A 19,735-nucleotide genomic window follows, 5' to 3' on the forward strand; every position below is an offset into this window, starting at 1 on the left:
GAATTGCAGTTTCCATTTGCATAAAAGGCTCTCAAGGACTGAATAATAAAGGTAAAAAAGTATATATTCAAATTTTCAGATACTCACTCAGAGATTTTTGCATGATTACATAAAGGTCTGAATAAATGCATTATGTAATATCAACTGTTATTGTCAGAATTAAAACTAATTCTGAAGCTAATACTCCATATGATTGTGTAATTACTTCATAATTAGAATGTGTATTAATAAGGCTTTCTCTATTCTAGGTTGTTGACACCAATCTTGCCTGGAATTTTCATCAACTTCACTAGTTAAACACCTCATAATTGATAACAAGGAAAAAAAAGAGAACAGTACAGTTCTTATGGGAATAGGCAACATCTTCCTCTGGATTTGAACGAAGCCACATGCAGTGATCATGACCTCTGGATCTTTCAGTGCTATAAATATCAAATTATAAATCAAAGTCTAAGCATCTCAAACTTTTTCTGCTGTTGTGTCAGCAGAATTCAATGCTAAGCTTTCTGTAATAAGGAAGAAATTAGTCAACTGGGAATTAAAACAAAAAAAGTTTATATGGTTAATATACGATACTAATTTAGGTTACTGAAGCTGGCAGTGAAAGCTGCTATTCTAAGGAGGGGTGGTACAAAGTTTCAGGTTGATCCTGCGGTTCCCTCCCACCACCTTCCAACATGTATATAAATTGTCAGCTCTCCAGACCCTTTGCCAGTTCTCTCTTCTAGACTTGCCAGAAGCAACAGAGGACTAGAGATGAAGATCTTCTTCTTATTCACCTTTTCCACTTTTTTATTGTCTGTTTTTGAACAAGCAGCTGCTTCTGCTCACTATGACAAGATTTTAACTCATAGTCGAATAAGGGCACGCGACCAAGGGTGAGTAACTGGGTTTTAATTCTTTTTTAAAAGGGAGACTGTTAATATTTATTCTCCTCCTTCTTTCTCAGATTATATTAAATGTAATGTTTCACTAAGAATTCTTAGTATCATTCAAGTAGAAATTTCTTTCTCAATTAATTTTACAAGAATTGATCTTAAATACAAAGCTTTTTGGGGAGTTTCAAAAGGAGACAGAATATTGTTAACCTTTACAACGTGGAAGAATATAAAATCACCACTTCTCAATGAACAAAATATATGCATTTTAGAATCACTGAGGTTAATGACAGTTCACAATTGATATAATTGGACGTCATTTATGTTTAATATGTTTTCACATGTTTGAATAGAGTTGACACCTATCCCACAGTATTTGCTCCCTTTATTCCACCCTAATGAAAACCATGATCCCTATTTAAATGCTTTCTAACATGGGAACATATACTGGGACCCCTTTGTAAAACTTCTGTTCCCACTAGAGGAATGTGGCAAGCTGCTCGGCAGGGTACCCAAAAGACAATGCTTACAAGCCAGGCTGCTCAGAGACACAGAAATAATTTGAACAGCTGGTGTCAGGGAGCCATGCGTTTAAACATATTTTCCTTCGATCTCCTTGAGTGAAAAACATTCTGTGAATAAGAATTGTTTACCATCCTCTCTTCCTCTACTGAATTCCCTCTGCCTGCTATGCATACACGCACTGAGCTTTTCAAATGAGAAAGTTCACTGGTTTCCCACGGATGTAAAATATATGCACTAACTTTTGAATTCATTACTTTCTTTTTAACTGTAGAAGTAAAAAATCACTGAAAAAAAAGCCATTGTTTCATGGAATTTGTCCTGAAGAAATTCCTCTTCTGTACACTACCATACTAAGGAATAAGTATTCCTCATTTGAAATCTGTGCCTCCTTTAGATACAGGCCAATTTACACTTTGGTCCCCAGTAATTCCAAGAATGTTTACTTAGGTGCCTGTGGTGCTCCGAATGATTGGTAATCAAAATAGTTGATTGATTTACAGAAGACAGGATTTCCTTCTACATAAAGAACAAGGCACTTTTCTTCCCCATCTACCCATGACCTTCAGCTGCACAGATGTGTACGAGACAAAAACTTTAATGAAAAGAGCCTGATTGTATTCACAGCTTGTTCCCTGGTGCCTAGTAATTAATTCATTTTACTGGGGTATGGGAGAGATGAAAGGCATATTGAGACTTGACTAGGCACAGCTGGCCATCACTGCCCATCAGAGACCGAGAGTCAAACCAGAACAGAGGGGACCCTTCTGTCCCTGCCAGGATGGTGGGCTTGCCAAGGATCCCAGCTGGGCAATCCTAGGAGCTTGCACTGTGGTTGCTGGAAAACACACCTGCCCCGGGAACTGAAGCCAGATGTTCATTTCTTACTCTTTCTTAATGGTATTTGTCGCTATTTTATGAGAAACTTCTCTATGAAATGTACAGAAAGTTCTTTTAAAAGTGTTTCTCACTCTCACTCACAGCCCAAATGTCTGTGCCCTTCAGCAAGTTATGGGAACAAAAAAGAAATACTTCAGCACCTGCAGAAACTGGTACCAGGGAGCCATCTGTGGAAAGAAAGCGTAAGTACGCTCTGTTTCAAAACTATTCCCCATGCATTGATATAAACTAATGTGCAGTTAGAAAACACTCATTTTCTCAGAGACAAACTCTTTGTTTCAAATGGATATACAGGAAGAATTCAGTTCATAATTTTACAGGTTTACAGCTTCACTTTTAACTGCTTCTAAAACCACATGGATAACTGATCGAATAATTGTTGCCAAAAATAATCACAAAAAGAGTGGAAAGTCTGAAAATGACAGCATACTAAGTAGATTTTTTAAGTTTAAAAGGCTTCAAAGCATTTGTTTCAGTAATAGTTCTCTGAGTTAAATATTCATAGCTCTATTCTAAACACAGAGAGACATGAGATTAAGTGACCTATCCAAAACCACAGAGGGGTGTAATAGGCCAGTCGTGTAAAGAACTCAGCACTACCCAGCAGAGCTGTGTGCTCAGACCACATCTCTCCCCAAAGAAAAAAAATAGTCAAAATATGGTTGAGGATACAGATTAAATGTGAGTTGAGTGTTCTTTCGGAATCTGTGTGTATGTTTCAATTGTCACTTCCTCTCAGAATGCGAGTCATTGCCTTCTCTGTGACAAAATGTCAAAGTCACTACTGTCTCATCAACCATAGAGCAGCTTCAGAACGTGAACACATACAAACCTTCCCAGTCCTGAATTTGATCTGCCCGCCTTGTCTCACTTAGAATTAAGTAATTTAACAGACACTGATGTTGTTTACCCAATATAATAAACTACTGTTTTTCTCATGTTCTACACTTTATCTTACTGTTATGCAATTACTTGGATAAATTTCTCAGCAGTTGTCACAGGAAATTGTTATTTTTATTTTTCTGTTGTTCTCTTACAGGGTCCAAATAGGTCTGGGGTGACATTTTCAGAAGGGCTTGAGTGAACAGGGAGTTCAGGCTTCAATTACAGCTCTGTCTTAGGGCATTAGGAGTCTCTTAGTGAAGGCCTATAAAATTCTTTCAAACACTCAAGTAATATTTAAGTGCAGAATTTCAATAGTTGCTGATTGTATGCTATATATCATGAAGATGTTAAGTTATATGGATACATGGTACAAATTATATGTATGAGGAACTCAACACCACTTAAAGTAAGATTTGGATTTAAAACATTCCTAATGAATACCAGCCACTGTTTAAATGTTAATATAATGCAAAATAGAGATTTTTTTGTTTCTATGTCAAAAGCTTCCTGAACAGGGGCTAATATGGAAGAAAAATATCCATGATGTTGGCAACATAAACTGGTGCAAAATTACTCCCTGTGCATAAAAAGCTCTTAGATTCTCCTGAATATGTTTTTTTCAGATCAACAGTAATTCACTAGATAAATTAGAAAGGAGAATTTAAACAAGGTATGACTGATAATTTGCACTTGGGCAGCTGTATTTTTATTCCCCTAATTGTCAAAGCCATGAGTAAATAGGAACTGCACTTTCCAGTCCATTCTTCAAGTTAAAAATTGTTTCTATATATAGAAACAGTGATAAATTCTGGAAAAAAAAATAGGTATGTTTGACTTTAAACAATTACACATAGCTCACATTGATTCCAAGTGAGTTTTTACAAAGAGAATACTTTTAAGTTAAAACTTTTTAAACTTGTATGAAATTCATTGAACTGTTCTTTACAGAATGTCAAGGAATTCTATGTTGAGAATGAATTGCATAGAGACACAATCTGAGTTTTTACTGGGGAGTGGGAGAAGCACAAAAAATGGTGTGTCCATGCATCACCATTGCTATTATGGCTACAATGTCTCATGCTCTCTTCAGTGCCTCTACATATATGACACTTTCATAATTTAAAAATGTATCCTTTTCCTATTGATTTTTTTTTCATTTTTCTTCAAAGCCAGCTTTACATTCTGTTTCGTTTTTTAGCTGACTCAACAGTCCTCGCTGACAATTATACTCATAGTTCTTCTTGAGCATGATCCCTATACTTAGTAGTGTAAAACTAATTAAGACTCCCAAATGATTATTTATGTAAGGAAAATGCTGCCAGTAACAATTTTTGCACTGTTAAAATCAGGCGTGTGACTCAGATAGTAGTCAGGCAAGGACCTGAAATAGGCTTGGGTTGTGGCTGCTACTGCTCCTGTTGGGTGTCAGATGCTTCGCATTTTTTTTTAGATTCCTGTGAGATGCTACATGTCTTAACACAGTGTTGAGAAGGATTCTTAGGAAAAAGGTTGAGGGAAGATGTAGTAAGAGGAAGTTTTCTTCCACTTTCTTTCTGAGAAAATTCTTTCAGTGCTCTGAAAGCATATCATAAATTAATGGAGCTGAATTATACTTCCAATACAGTGAGATACTGATTCCAACACTCAGTCTTGTCTTTCAAGCACTGCCACAGCTTTGAAATCTCAACTCTGAAGTCAGTCTAAACATGAAGAATGATAGTATGGCACCACCAGTGCTGAGGAGAACACCTGATTTTATGGTCCAAGTTGTCACCCTTGAGCTTTTTGCTACTGAAAATTTATGTGTTACTAATCACTTACTTAAGGAGTAAGGTAACAGCAGTAAGTTAGAGTGGACATAACACAATCATAATGATCATCCTACAAAGACAAGAAATCTGATTATTCTAAATCCACAGAAGTTTCTTTGGAACAGAATTGACTGTCTGGAATCATAGAATCATAGAATGGCATGGGCTGGAAGGGACCTTAGAGATCATCTAGTCCAACCTCCCTGTCATGGGCAGGGACGCCACCTCTTGACTAGACCAGGCAACACATGGGGACCGGGCAGGAATCTTAACCGGTCTCTCCCATTTTGATGTTGGCTTTGTTCTTATAAGCAAATCCAGACAGGTTACAATTCATCTTTTCATACAAATCACAGATTTGTTTTCTTTTGATGATGGTAATAATGAGCAATTTCCAGCCAAACCAGACTGTGTCGCCATTTGCCATACCTCTACCTTCAATTTTTTTCAGGACTCATAGGTTTACTGTTTTTATGAGAATCTTTCCTTCTCCTCCATGTGGCATTATAACACTGACTCCCTTTCTCCTTCAGAGGACATGCAGAAAGTCATCCAAAATACATCACCTTTTGAGTAAAGTCTGCCATACCATTGGCTTCTTTGGCACTACATCTTATTCCACTGCAGACACATTGGGAAGAAGGGTATTTCCTGGACATGACTTAGACTGAAATTTGGATATTCTCAAAGTCAGTTTTGGAAAACAACCTACTCCTGTGGTTTTATTCCTAGATAGATGTCATGACTTCCCATGACAGAAAGACTACTCTCAGCACAAATCTAACAGGAAATTCATTACTTCACTGAGCTCCAGAAGTAAAATAAGTTATGCAGTGGTAGATACCTTCATGTCTCAGGAAAAACTGTTGGAAGCAATAGGCAGTTTGAGCACATTGAACTAAAGTCAGGTGGTTAATCTCTTCAATGACTAGAACTTAGAAGAATGTAAGCTGTAAAACATTTTACAGAGCTTGTGCAAGGCCCTAAGTGAGAAGCCTGCTACAGCCAACCTGAAGAAGATATTGAGCAGTGGGGTTGGGTGGATTTGGGCATGATAGTCTACACAAAACTGTCACCTACTTTCTCCCTCCTCTTCTAACACTCCTACCATTGTACAAACAATCTCAGAACAAGGCTGGATGGGAAAGCAGTTTGTATGAGAGTAAGTTAAGTCATAGAACTCCTGAGGGATTTTATCTTGTGCCTATAACAAAGCATCTAGTCTTAGCTGTTAATGGGAGTTTTATACTCTGTGTACTCAAAACAGAAATACAGACATGACTAAAGAGATTCCTGTAATAAGAATGCTAATTTGAAGGATAACGGCTTTTCTCATGTTAATATCTCCATGTTAACAAGTCCTCACTGACTTGTATATATGTTCTATAAAATATTAATTTAACAATGCTTTTATTATTTACAATTCCTATCCACTGCTGTAGATTTCCAATTGGGATGCAACTTAAAGATTTGGTAAAATCAAACTCTATTGGACCAGAAGTCTTTCGATTGTTTCTGTGCAGTATTTTATCTCCATGCCAGCAAGCAGTAGAAACAGATGAGTCAGAGCTGATCTGAATAAATTGAAAACTGTCTCTGTTAGCCAAGGAAAACAAGGACATAAGATAGTGCTGCTCTGCCCCTTTTAACTTGCTAACAAAAAAAAAAAGTAACAAAAAAACCCCAAACCCGAAACACCTCAAAGCCAAAAAAACTACCAAAACCCCCTAAAACTCCCCAAACTCACGAATGTATCATGGCTTGTTTACCTGAGTAACTGCTTTCTTCACTGAGGTAAGATCTTATACTCAACTAGCAGGGAGATACAGATCAGGATAACTTGAGGTGTGAGACAGTACTTCCCCTGTGTACTGTGTGGTGCTATGCATGAGTCGTGCTGAGGAACTGCATCTTGCACTGAGTTTTATCTGGCTTTAACCTTATTGTGGGATACTCCATGTCGACCCCTTTGTCCCATGGACCTTCGAACTGCAGTCAACTGTATGGGAATATAAATACTGTAAGTGGGAACTTACAGTAACCCTTGATGACTGAGCAAATCCCTGGACTCCACATGACAAATTACATGGTAAAAAAGGCACCGATCTTGTATTTCTTGGCTGAAGAAACATTTTTTTTTTCTTAACTATGATATTCAGCCAATTTTCTGCCTTTCATCTATTGTGTCATTGTTGGTAAGAAGACTAAACTTGCCATGTCTTATTCTGAGCTTATATCTCAGCTTCCTTTTTCTTTTTTTTCCAAAAGCTCATTAAGACTGCAGTCTTTCATAGCTGCTCAGGGGGTTAGGGGGAGATATTTCCTATTCCATGGAAGGAAAAAATATTTTCTCTTGACAAAGCAGTTCATAGAGTTGTGAGAACATTCTGACTCCTATTCTGCTATACAGTTTGCTTTAATCAGATTTTTTATTAATATTATTAGCTTCTGGCAGGGATGCAACAAGGAGGAGTGTAAGGTTAATTACTTAGAAAATCTGTAGCCTGAAATATATGCTACTCTTGTATTCCCAGGGAATAATTATTGAGAGAATTGCTTTAAAGAAAGAGGTGTGTTAAAAAGAACTACACAAATACTTTCAATACATGGTTTCTCATCTGAAAAAACGCACATGGCAGAAGGGTGAACATGCCGTATGTATGTGAGGGAATGGAGACAAAATATATTCATAGCACAGAGAAATTAAAGACTATATGTTTAAAACAAAATTCTTCAATCTTCACCAGTTTGATCAGATTACTGCCAGTCATGGAATTATAATTCTCACTTTTAAAACCATGCTTTGTTATACTATTGTTCATAAAGTCTACTTTCATTTTTTAACCTCTTCAAGTAGTTTGGATGTTGAAGCCAAACTTTTCATTTAAATAAGCTGTTCATTTTAATGTGTACATGGTTAATGTTTTGTAAGCTTTAGTTTATGAAAAATAGGAGAAATGTACTCAGCTGCCCCCAAAGAGTCTACAAATTAAGAACTGAAATTTAGTGGTAAAGTCTCAGCAAAAACCATCAAGGAATCTGTGTTCAGAACTCTAGTACTGCTAACCTACACAAATAAATCTGTTATGTAGAACTGTGATGGCAATTTTTCTTTGTTATTCACAGTGTATCATAATTTGAAAAGTAATATCTGAAGTCTACTGTTTTAAAGTTTATGTTTTAGACTTCCTTAAGTTTGTATAATTTGCTGACATCCACTGTCCTCTGGAGCCAAAATAACCTGTGATAAATTCAGTGAATTTGCACTTCTGTATTAAAGAAGAGAATTTGTCAGGCAGATCTTACGTAGAGCCTTTATTTCTGTTATACTGATAAAGAAGACATATAAGAATATCATTGCTAGATCGAGTGTCACAGTATGGAATTATGAGTTATCCACAATTTACTATTATGTGGAGCTTATATGTATTCAAGAATGATGATATTTTGTTGATATCATTATGTAACAGTTCCTTAGTATTGCTAAATTCTATATATTCTATGTAATCTATATATTCTATAAATTCTGTATATACTCTTTTAACTCTGTTATTGATTTCTTGTAGTCTGGGTTTCATCCTCACGACATTTACCAGTAAACTTTCCCTTGTGTCTATCCATCCAGTCTTAAGTGTCTTTCTTCTCTATAACCTACTTTACGTCTGTTCTTAGTTCTCTGTCTCATTCCTGAGCTTTTTAAGTCTTCCTTGAAAAACTGAGTCTCTGCCATCCCACTTTCTATCATCATGGAATCCTCAGAACCTAAATACTTGATTAGTTCCTATATCCAGTCTGTAGGTCACGTCAGGTAATTTTGTCATTTTAATTTCTATTCAGTCCATTCAGTTTTTTTCTTTTCTCTTTACAATCTTTCTGACAGCAGCTTCTCTCAACATCTTCAGTTTAATTTTCCCTTTCTTCAGTCCCACCTGTCTTTTCAAAATAGACTCGTTATATTAATTTTCTTCAGCTGCTGTTCTAGTCACATCATCTTTTAGTAACTCTCTGTATGTTACACATAACTTCCCATGTTCTTTCATAGCTCTTAAACTTAGTTATGGTAGTCATTCTGTAAATTCCAAAGCCTTTCATTTAGTAAAAAGCAAGCAATTTCTATTCTGTTACAGAAAAGTTTGAATAATAAAAATGGATTAATATCTGGGGAGTGTGTACTTAACAATGAAAAATTAGTAATAAAATACCTAAAAATCAGACCCAACTAAAATTAATATACACTTATCCTGTATATTATTTAACTGTGCTTTTGTCTATATCCTAACAGAACTGTCTTATATGAATGCTGTCCTGGCTATATGAAAATGGATGGTACAAGAGGATGTCCTGCAGGTACAAGATTATTTTCATATGGATGACTCAGTGTATGAGAATCATTACGACAAGAGACTTTCAAAGGTGGTCTTCTTGAGAAATGATTGCCTCTTTTTAAGAGCTGCTGCCTGAGAATACACAGCCTCATTTGCATACAGCCAACTCAGTTAAATATCAGCCAGCTCTGAATTTGATCATAGTTTAAGCTGAATTTCCCAGCTCCTTCCAGTTTCTGGATCGGAAAGGAACAGTAGTGTTCTCAGTTCCCAAAGCTGCCAAAAAAAGAACTTATATTCTTACTCTCATCACACCTCAATAAACTAAAGCATACCAACGTTGTCAGAAGCCAAGGAGATGAGGTGTGGTGTATCTAAATTCTGTTTATTCCTATTCCTGAGAAAACTTGAATCTTATTTAGTAAAAGAGAGTTCTAGGCTTTAAACAAACTATGAGTGAAAATGAAGACAGGAATTCTTGATATCTCCTATTCATGCTATTCTGTTTTGCATTAAAAAAATTAATTGCAACAGGGAAGAGAAGGAATGCATTTCATAATTTTGTATCTGAACTAATCTTTTTACATTCAGTAATAGGCATAACAAAGGCAGAGTTCAGTTTGTTTCACTTGAGGTGTTTACATTAGGGTATCAGTCACACTCTAGAATTGGCTGATACTCTCCATGACCATAAAAAGAATAAAAAATAACTAGCTTGCATGCAGATGCCTCATTTTTAGATTACTGGAATTGGAAGATGTGAGTTCTGTTCTCATGGAGCAGTTTTAACTGTGAGACTATGGTCATTCTTACTGTCTGGATAAATCAAAATACGTACAAACCACACACCGGAAGAAGAGCAAAAGGCATCACAGTAAGCATTATGGTCTATAGTGACCAAATAATACCTGCTCCATTGAAATTTTTGTGTTTATAGTTGGAATTTACTCCTGTCTTCAAAGGATAATTCTCTGTTTTGGTCTAAGTTGGCACAACAACACAAGAGAGTATTAAGCAAACCAAAATAAAAGCAGATGTGTTTGGATGGCTTTTCAGTGTGTTTACAATGAATATTAATGCAAGAAGATTGTTTTAATATTGCTTCAAATGGTTTCAGAAAGGCAGCATTATTGTCCGACCAAAAGAAACAAAGTAGATTTGATTGTGAGAAACTGGATGACTGAAGAGTTCACAGTATTGTTATGTGTTTACTTTAGTTGCTCCTATTGATCATGTATATGGTACACTCGGTATCGTGGGAGCTACCTCCACGCAGCGATATTCTGACATATCAAAGCTGAGAGAAGAGATTGAGGGACGAGGATCATTCACTTTCTTTGCACCAAGCAATGAAGCCTGGGAGCAATTAAATCCAGTAAGTGAGTGTGTGTGTACATGTGTAAGAGTATATTTCTCTTTCAGTTAACATTGGTTTAGCTGCAACAGCTAGTTTATAAGATAAACTAGAAACAATATCAGTATTTTGCACATAAAAGGACATTACACAAGTTATGATAAAATAATTTCCATGTTTAACATTCATTGCTGAAGCTAAAGAGTCAGTATTTATTTTCAGGAGTTTTAAGGAACTTTAAGTGTTTCTTGTTGTTGCATAAGAAATATTAATATTGCTAGTTATAAGTACAGTTATAAGACAGGAATTCCAGCAGTTATAGGATGTGGAGTATAATTGCACTGTGATGGTGATTCAGGTGTCCTTCTTCTAATAATGCTTTTGATTAAATAAATATGAAATTAAATATTCTCCAATGACTTATCTGTGATGAGAACTCTTGTCTTCCATTTGCAAGCAATCAGACTGGGACATCATTTAAGTAGAGCCAGATTGACAGGTTCCAAAGTCGTGTCTCCTAACAGGAAACAGCCATTACTGAATATATTGAAAGCATGTGTTAAGATATCTATTGGATATTTCTGACTGGAAAAATGTTTTGAAGCCTCTAATTAATTAAATTTCTTTCTTCAGGAAATTCACAGGAATTTGGTTGACAATGTAAATATTGAATTGTATAATGCTCTCCACCACCACATGGTAAACAAGCGCATGTTGACAAAAGATCTTAAGAATGGCATGATTCTGGTGTCTATGTATAATGGCCAACAATTGCTTATTAATCATTATGCTAATGGGGTAAGTTTATTTTCTTTTTTTTCTTTCACTTAATATAATTATTCAGTTACAACCATTACTCTTTCCTTTATTTCATTTATTTTCTATATTTTCTTGTACAAGGAACAGCTGAAGTGGTTTAGCCTGTTTAGCCTGAAGCTGTTTAGTCTGAAGAAGAGGAGAGTGAAGGAAGACCTCATTGCTCCCTACAACTACCTGAAAGGAGGTTGTAGTGAGGCAGGGGTTGGTCTCTTCTCTTTAGTGGCAAGTGACAGGACAAGGGAAAATAGCCTGAAGTTATACCAGGGGGGGTTCAGGTTGGATATTAGAAAGAGTTTCTTTACTGAGATGGTTGTAAGGTATTGGAACAGGCTGCCCAGGGAGTTGGCTGAGTCACGATCCCTGGAGGTGTTTAAGAGACTGGTAGATGTTGTGCTAAGGAACATGGTTTAGTGGTGTTGATAGGGCTAGGACAAAGGTTGGACGTGATGATCTTGAAGGTCTCTTCCAGCCAAAACTGTTCTATGATTCTGTGATTCTATGATTTTGATTCCTTCTTTAGCTAAGAAAACAGCTTATAAAAAGCCTAACATCTACCAAGTCAGTTGCCATTGACATAAATACATAAATTTTCTCTTGAAGAAATTTTATCTGCTCTGTAGACTAATCACTAGGAAAGAGATAACAAATATGTGCTGTTTAGAAATCAAAGTTCAATCAAGAATGAACTTTCTTACAAAAAGAAAGCCTTTTGTAGTCAAAACATATGATCTTATTTGGAGTAGAGTGCATGGTAGAAGCATTTAAGATTGTGGGAGGACATATCCGTTATCTCGCTGGAAGAAAATTCATTTTCATAACTGCTAGAAATCTCCCAGTCAAGTCGCTCATGACTTTTCTTAAATGCATTGAAACATTTATGTTGCATTACACCTTATATCAGTAAAAAACAATATAATCATAATTTTAAACAAGTGTTGAAAACAAATCTGAATAATTGCAATAAGAAATAGAACAACAATATGAAATCAATGCAGCCAAAATAAATTTAGTGCTAGCTTTCCAGAAGCTTAGTCAGCCTTTCAAATCTTACTAAGTTTTACTTAAAATTTCAAATTAAAACTGAAACAAGAGTAAATACATAATGTACAGTACATAAATTGCCAATCTGTAAGAATCAGATTCCAAGTATATGATCAAATTATCACTTAATCTTTTACTGCTTGGTTCTTCAAATATAGGTTGTTACTGTTAACTGTGCCAGGGTCATCCACGGCAACCAGATTGCTACCAATGGTGTTGTTCATGTCATTGATCGTGTCCTGACTGCTGTTGGAAATACAATTCAAGATTTCATTGAAGTTGAGGATGATCTTTCATCTTTTAGAGTAAGTAGACAAAAATAAAAACATCTCTACTATTCTAGTGTTTTCTTATTTTTTTTTTCTGTTTGTTTGTGATACTTGAGAGTAAGAAGGGGTAGTTCAGTAAGAGGCAGAAATAAATTAAGAACTCCAGCTAATATTGCAAATCTGGACATATAAAAAGGCAAAGTATAGTTAACATAAGGAGTCTGCTTCTGCTCTTTTGTGGATCAAATAAGACTACATCAATAGGACAGAATGTGTCCCTGTATACCCTCTTCTCTTTGAGTTAAACTTTTGTGAACTCTAAGCAGACATTTTCACTTAATCCTAAATAAGATCATACCTATTCCTTGCATATTAATTTGCATGCTTCCCTGACTCTGCTTGAAAAAATCTTCCTGTTTACCAGGATACATCCTAGCACCATACTTGGTTTTCTTTCAGTTGCCTTCTCCATTTCTGACTTTTCAAAGGAGGAAGACCCTGTCGATAGCACATACACCTCCTAATTCCTGTGTGTGTGCCTCTGAACTTCATACTGCTTTAATGAATTATCTCTAAAAGCAAATATGCTAATGAAACCACTAAACAGAATCAGCACTGACTAATATGACATTTCTTTTAGGATGGTTATTCCCATTTTCCAGTTCACCAGTTTCATCTGCACTTTATCTTTCTGCCTTGGGATGAGTTAATAGTATTTCATATTTAACTGAGCAAGTTTTTTACTCAAGTCCAAATGATTTCAGTCTTACATGCTTTCATTTTCTAGAAAATCTGTTCAGAATTTATACTGGCATACTCTATCATATTATATCCATCATAGATTCTCAAAATGTCTTTGATTACTTTTCCTGCATTCCTTTTCTTCATCAGTCTTTGATTCAAGTAAGAACAGGTTGCAGGTAACAAAGAAATACATAGCATTTTCAGGATTAATCCATTAGTGGAAACACCTAAATTGTGAGATCATACAGAGGAGATTTATGAACAGGTTAATAAGATTTAATTAAGGTAAATTTTGAAAAATATTGAATTAGGGTTTATTTAGTTCTGACTGCTTACCTCTTATTCATTACTAGGAAGGAGAAAATTTTTTATCAATTGTGGATAATTTCAATTTTTAATTTCCAGAGCACAGTAACTTTTTAAGGATCAAAAACCTAGAGATAATTTTTTCCTAGCCTCAAGGCCTGAGATGAATAGAATAGAATAGAATAGAATAGAATAGAATTAGCATAAAATATTTTACTTGTAAAGAATCTATAACGATCATCTAGTCTAACTGTCTATGCACTTCAGGGCTGACCAAAAGTTAAAACACGTTATTACAGGCATTGTCCATATGCCTCTTAAACACTGACAGACTGGGTGCACCAACCACCTCTCTAGGAATCCTGATCATCTTCTCCGTAAAGAGATGATTCCTGATGTCCAGTCTGAATCTCCACCAATGTGGCTTTGAACAATTCCCATATGTCCTGTCAGTGGATCCCAGGGAGAAGAGCTCAGCACTTCCCTCTCCACTTCCCAGACTCAGGAAACTGCAGACAGCAATGAGGTCAATCCTCAGTCTCCTGTTGTGATCCAGAACTGTTCCTTATATTTAATCAAAGTAGTCATAGAGGTGTAACACACTTTATTATTATTATTAATTCAGAGGCAAATTATTAGCTTTCATAGATTATTGTTTTGATCCAATTTGTTGAAACCTACACGTTCACATTTTTCATACAAAATTCAGACCATAATAATAAAAATTCCTGCCCTGTTGTCACCTTAAAGAGAATTTTTTTTTTACTATATGCTAAACTAAGGAGGTAAGTTGGTATATCAAGACACATTTTCCCCACAAAGTCAATTTTTTTTTTGCCCATTCATTTTTTCATCTTACTGAAATATTGATCTCAGTCTAATATTAAAGTACCTACGGACATTAGGTGACACTAGATGGATAATATATTTTGGTAATATTTTGAATAGTGAGAATTAAAATACAACTTTATCTTCTAGGCTGCTGCCATCACATCAGATGTCTTGGATATTCTTGGAAGGCCTGGTCATTACACACTCTTTGCTCCTACTAATAGAGCTTTTGAGAGACTTCCAAGAGGAATCTTAGAAAGGATCATGGGTGACAAGGTGGCTTCTGAAGGTATGTAACATTTTTTTCCAAATACGAAATGAGGGTGAGTAAATCAGGAGGTAGAAAGTATAACGTCTTAGTAGCTCTGAAATTAATCACCTGTACTTTCAAACGTATAGAAGGAGTTATTTCTTCTGTCTCTGATTTTTTGTTACCTAGGGATTTAATCACTGAAAAGTTAGTTTCCAGACCAATTAAAAGGAAAGTGAATATATAGGCACATTGATGTTTCTGATAGCTCAGCTGCCGAGTTCCAATACAGATTCCTTCCTCTAGAAATGCAGGGATATTTGAATGTGGGATTCTCTCATAGTTTTCACATGAACAGCTTTTTCATACAAAAAGCACATGTTCTTCTAAAAAATTTCCGCCCTGCAAGTTGAACTGTGTTTGTACTATATTCTGACAAACTATAGCAGTCAGAATATTTATTCTTATTCTGAAAACTACCATAAGACTTAATAATAACTGAATCTGTTTTGTGAATAGTAATACAACAGACCATTAAAAAATGGAAGACTGTATTTCTGTTCTCATTTATGAGCTCCACTGCACTAAACAAGTTCTCCATCATTTCACTGTAGCCTGGTTGAGTCACTGTGCAGTATCTCAATGGAGAATTGTCAAAAGAAGGATCTGGTCTAATTTTAATGTGAGACAATGACTACAAATGGAATCCTGAAATAACACAGCATTTTTTTGTGTCTTTTTGATTATTCCTTTCAGTCTTCTTTCAGGAATTTTTGTCTGATTTTTTTGGTATTCACAGGGGATTGTACACTGTATCTCACTTATGTGGCAGGGCATAAAAAAATATAAGTCTGAGGCTGACTTTGCATAGCCTATGGAGTTTTATGCTCAGATGTCCATTCGGAGCATTTCACCTGTGGTCATTGAGTCGTGTGCTCTGTTACATGCAGACTGCAGCACAATCAATATAGTTTTCCTAATACAAGGGGTAACAAAGTTTTTTTTTTCACTTTAGATGTTATTTAAAGGCCTATAGCATCAATTCTATAAATAACTTTCAGTAAAGAATTTATGCATGCCAATATGCTAGATAAGCCAGGAAATTATTAAAAACAGTGTAGATGTAATAATTTATTCCACAGCTATATGTGAGTTTTATATATATATATGAATATGTGACCAAACACCTATATTCGAACTTCTTGATCTTTTCTCCCCAGCTCTCGTGAAGTTCCACATTTTAAATACTCTCCAATGCTCCGAAGCCATCACAGGTGGAACAGTCTATGAAACCCTGGAGGGAAACACAATTGAAGTTGGTTGTGACGGTGAAAGTCTGACTGTGAATGGAGTGAAGATGGTGAAACGTAAAGATATTGTAACAAGGAACGGTGTTATCCATCTCATTGATGAAGTGCTAATTCCTGATTCTGGTCAGTGATGTGTATGAAAATTTTCTTATACTGAAGACATTTTCTACAGTCTTGCTTAGATTCCCTCAGATATATTGTTATGGATAAGAATCCAAATCAGGAAAAGCAATAAATTGCATGTTGAAATAACTTTTCTTCCTGTATCTTCAGCCAAACAAGTCTTTGAGCTTGGAGGTGCCCAGCAGACTACTTTTACAGACCTGGTGGCTCAGCTAGGACTGACATCTTCTTTAAGACCAGAAGGCCAATACACTCTCCTGGCACCTCTGAATGGTGCTTTCTCAGGTTGGTAACCTTAAAAGAGCATGCTCAGAATATCAAAATAAACAAGAATATATGCTATCCTGATGTTTTCACATAAGACCTAGTGCTTGTTATAAGCTCCAAGGAAAGAGAGCCACAGGGAAATAGAGATACTTCATACTTTCAAAACACATACTATGCAGAAAGACAAAACATGCCTAACTACCAGGATGCACGTTGTTGCATCGTTGGTTAATGGGAATAGTATCACTAAAAAAAGATATGAAATATGCAAATTGTAGGAAAGGAAAGATATTAATGAACTGCCAGTTCCCTTAATCTTCGCATGACTTGCATTAGATTCGCATCTTACTTTCAAAAGATTTATACAAGAAGATTGGTGTTTTCCAGTACTTTAAGCAGATAGAAACTGGCACAAGCACACTATAGGACAGATGTTTGTGTATTTGCAGAAGTGACCACATGGGTATCCTCCCCTTCCAACAAGAATTTGAGTGTTTAAATCGTTATCACAGTTGCAAATATGGAAAGGTTTTAAGGTGCATGTGGAGAAAGGAAAAATTTGTAATAAGATTTTTAGGAGTAATTCAGAAGATGGAGCAGGCCCACATATAAATCATCTGCTACATTATTTATAGTAATTAATCAGGACTATGCCAAAAGTTCATGTCTGAATATAAGGAATGGGAGTTTGCAGAAACTACTTTACAACCCTTTTGCTCTGTCCACAGGTAATTCTAAGCCGTTTAAAAACATTAACTCAAGCATTTCACAGAAAGATTCAGTATTTCCATGTATTTTTAATATAGCATCCACAGTTAATTTTATTTGAGTGAAGATTCACTGTATAAATCAATATATATTAATATCTAAATGGTTTTGTAGATGCCACCTTAAGGATGGATCAACGCCTTCTTAAAACAATCCTGCAGAATCATATTATAAAAGTGAAAATTGGGCTCAATGAACTGTACAATGGACAAGAGCTGGAGACGATTGGAGGAAAACTGCTTCGAGTTTTTGTGTATCGTACAGTAAGTGAAAGGGGCTTTCTAAAATTATATATACCAAGTATAAAAATGAAGAGTCATGAAAAAGTAAATGATGATGTTGAATGAAACCTCCAACATTTACCATTATTACTATTTAGCAAAAATCTTTAAGCTTTTAATCTAGGAAAAAAATGAAAATCTGACCTTTGTCGATGAGAACTTTGTTTTCATGGCAGACTCTGGGGAAAAAGAAATGGGAATCCAGACATGGAACTCCATTAATTACAAATTCTTAGATCTAGTTTTTAGAATGTGTTAAGAACATTCTCAAGGGAAATGAAAAAATCAAGTTTGGAAATATTTATACCACATTAACTCACACCAGATTTTCCTACTTTTACTTTCTCAAACAATACCAGATTTCCTGGCAAGAACACACAATATGACTGTAGAAAATACATATGAGTATTATTTTTAAATTTAGGAACTTGTATGGTTCCTAAGTATGCAGTCATCTCATCTTACTAAATATGTTTAATTGTGTATAATAGTGTGAATATCTACAAGTTTCTCTTTTAATCAGGCTGTATGTGTTGAAAATTCATGCATGGTCAGAGGAAGTAAAGAAGGAAGGAATGGTTTCATTCACATCTTCAGACAGATCATCAGTCCAGCAGAAAAGACATTGCATGAAATGCTGAGAAATGATAAACGTTTTAGGTGAGTAGCAATTTTGACAGCACTGAGATTTTCCTACAGAGATTAACTGTCTACACAGAACAACTAGTCCAAGAAGTAATTGTGGACTGTGAGTTTGTTGGATTTGGGGCATCATGGAGGGTGGGAAAGTGATTAATACCTCCTAAAAAAGACAGGGAGGAGAGGAAAAAAAATTTCTCCTCCAGCTGTGTGCTGAAAGTGATCCCAGACTTCATGCTAGAATGCTGATTTATGTCACATAGGAGTTGGTAAGACGGTAGAATGAGAGGAGTAAAGAGGACAAAATGGGCTGGATGGTACATCCTGAGCTATAAATGTAGAGAGGTCTGGAGGTTTAGTTAACAAGTAGGACAATTCCAGATGGGTACAGCATGATTGCACACCATTCTAGTACACATTTCTGTCTCCTTCCTGAAAAAAATCTCACTGCTCCCAAGAAAGGCCAACTACCCATAGCATCCTCCCTTCAACTTTTTGATCTGTGGGGGTTTTATTTGATGACTTCTGCTCTGATCTAGGCTGCCTTTCCCTGCTCCCTACCCTGCCCCCTCCCGTCCTTAAATCCTTTTTCCTCAGTCTGTTACTCCTAAGACTAACTTTTTTGCCTCATTTTCATTCTCCACTGTCTTTATTTCTGGGCAATATTGAGAGTATTTGAAGATCTATGCACTATATGAAAAAAATGAGGAAACTAAGTGCCTGAACCCAATTTTAGCTACTACACTTCAGAAGACTGTATTTGTGGTTTTTTTTCTGTTCGTTGCAAACAGCATTTTCCTCAGTCTGGTGAAAGCTGCAGATTTAGATGATGTTCTGTCACGACCTGGGGAATGGACTCTGTTTGTTCCAACTAATGATGCCTTTAAAGGCCTGACTGATGATGACAAGGATGTTTTGATAAGTAAGTAACATAAGAAAATTAGAAATTAAGCAAAGGTTATAACGATGGGAAAGCTGGCTAGTGCACTTCTTTCACAAATGATGTCTGATAAAATAGTTTACCTTTTGCTTAGGGCAGATATTAGGACTTCCCAAAATTAATTCCCTCTTAGGAGATAGTTGCGACCATTGCATTAAAAGATATGTAGTACTGATTTTCCTGTCTCCTTTCTCTTTGCCTCCACCCAGTGATCTCTGATACCACCTGTGCCCTACAAGTTAAATATTAAATATATATATTGCTGAATGCCAATTTATGCAATTTCTTCCCATCTTACATTTTTAAACTTTGGAATTATATAGATTTTTCACAAGATTTAATAGTAGGTGCTTTAATGTCATGCTTTATTTCCATAAGAGAAGTGCATTTCGAATCTCCTGCAGAATTTCCCACTAGAGGAGTGGACTCCGGCCACAGCACTATAAATATTTTTAGTTTATTTGAGAGTAAT

At 35.8% G+C, this 19,735-nt stretch overlaps 1 protein-coding gene across 1 annotated transcript in view; it reads left to right on the plus strand.

The window, feature by feature from the left end:
* The first annotated feature begins 721 nt into the window (after nt 1–721).
* Nucleotides 722–19,735, plus strand: part of POSTN (periostin, osteoblast specific factor) — a 34,417-nt gene continuing 15,403 nt past the window's right edge. Inside the window, exons 1-12 of the mRNA XM_009874372.1 lie at nt 722–878; nt 2,384–2,482; nt 9,279–9,343; nt 10,539–10,696; nt 11,309–11,473; nt 12,694–12,840; nt 14,833–14,974; nt 16,156–16,368; nt 16,519–16,653; nt 17,518–17,666; nt 18,208–18,344; nt 19,115–19,245. Coding sequence (XP_009872674.1) covers nt 757–878; nt 2,384–2,482; nt 9,279–9,343; nt 10,539–10,696; nt 11,309–11,473; nt 12,694–12,840; nt 14,833–14,974; nt 16,156–16,368; nt 16,519–16,653; nt 17,518–17,666; nt 18,208–18,344; nt 19,115–19,245 — 1,663 coding nt within the window. The 5' untranslated portion in view covers nt 722–756. The remainder of the gene's footprint in view (nt 879–2,383; nt 2,483–9,278; nt 9,344–10,538; nt 10,697–11,308; nt 11,474–12,693; nt 12,841–14,832; nt 14,975–16,155; nt 16,369–16,518; nt 16,654–17,517; nt 17,667–18,207; nt 18,345–19,114; nt 19,246–19,735) is intronic.

This window comes from Apaloderma vittatum, unplaced genomic scaffold, assembly GCF_000703405.1.
Source record: "Apaloderma vittatum isolate BGI_N311 unplaced genomic scaffold, ASM70340v1 scaffold14948, whole genome shotgun sequence".
NCBI lineage: Eukaryota > Metazoa > Chordata > Aves > Trogoniformes > Trogonidae > Apaloderma > Apaloderma vittatum.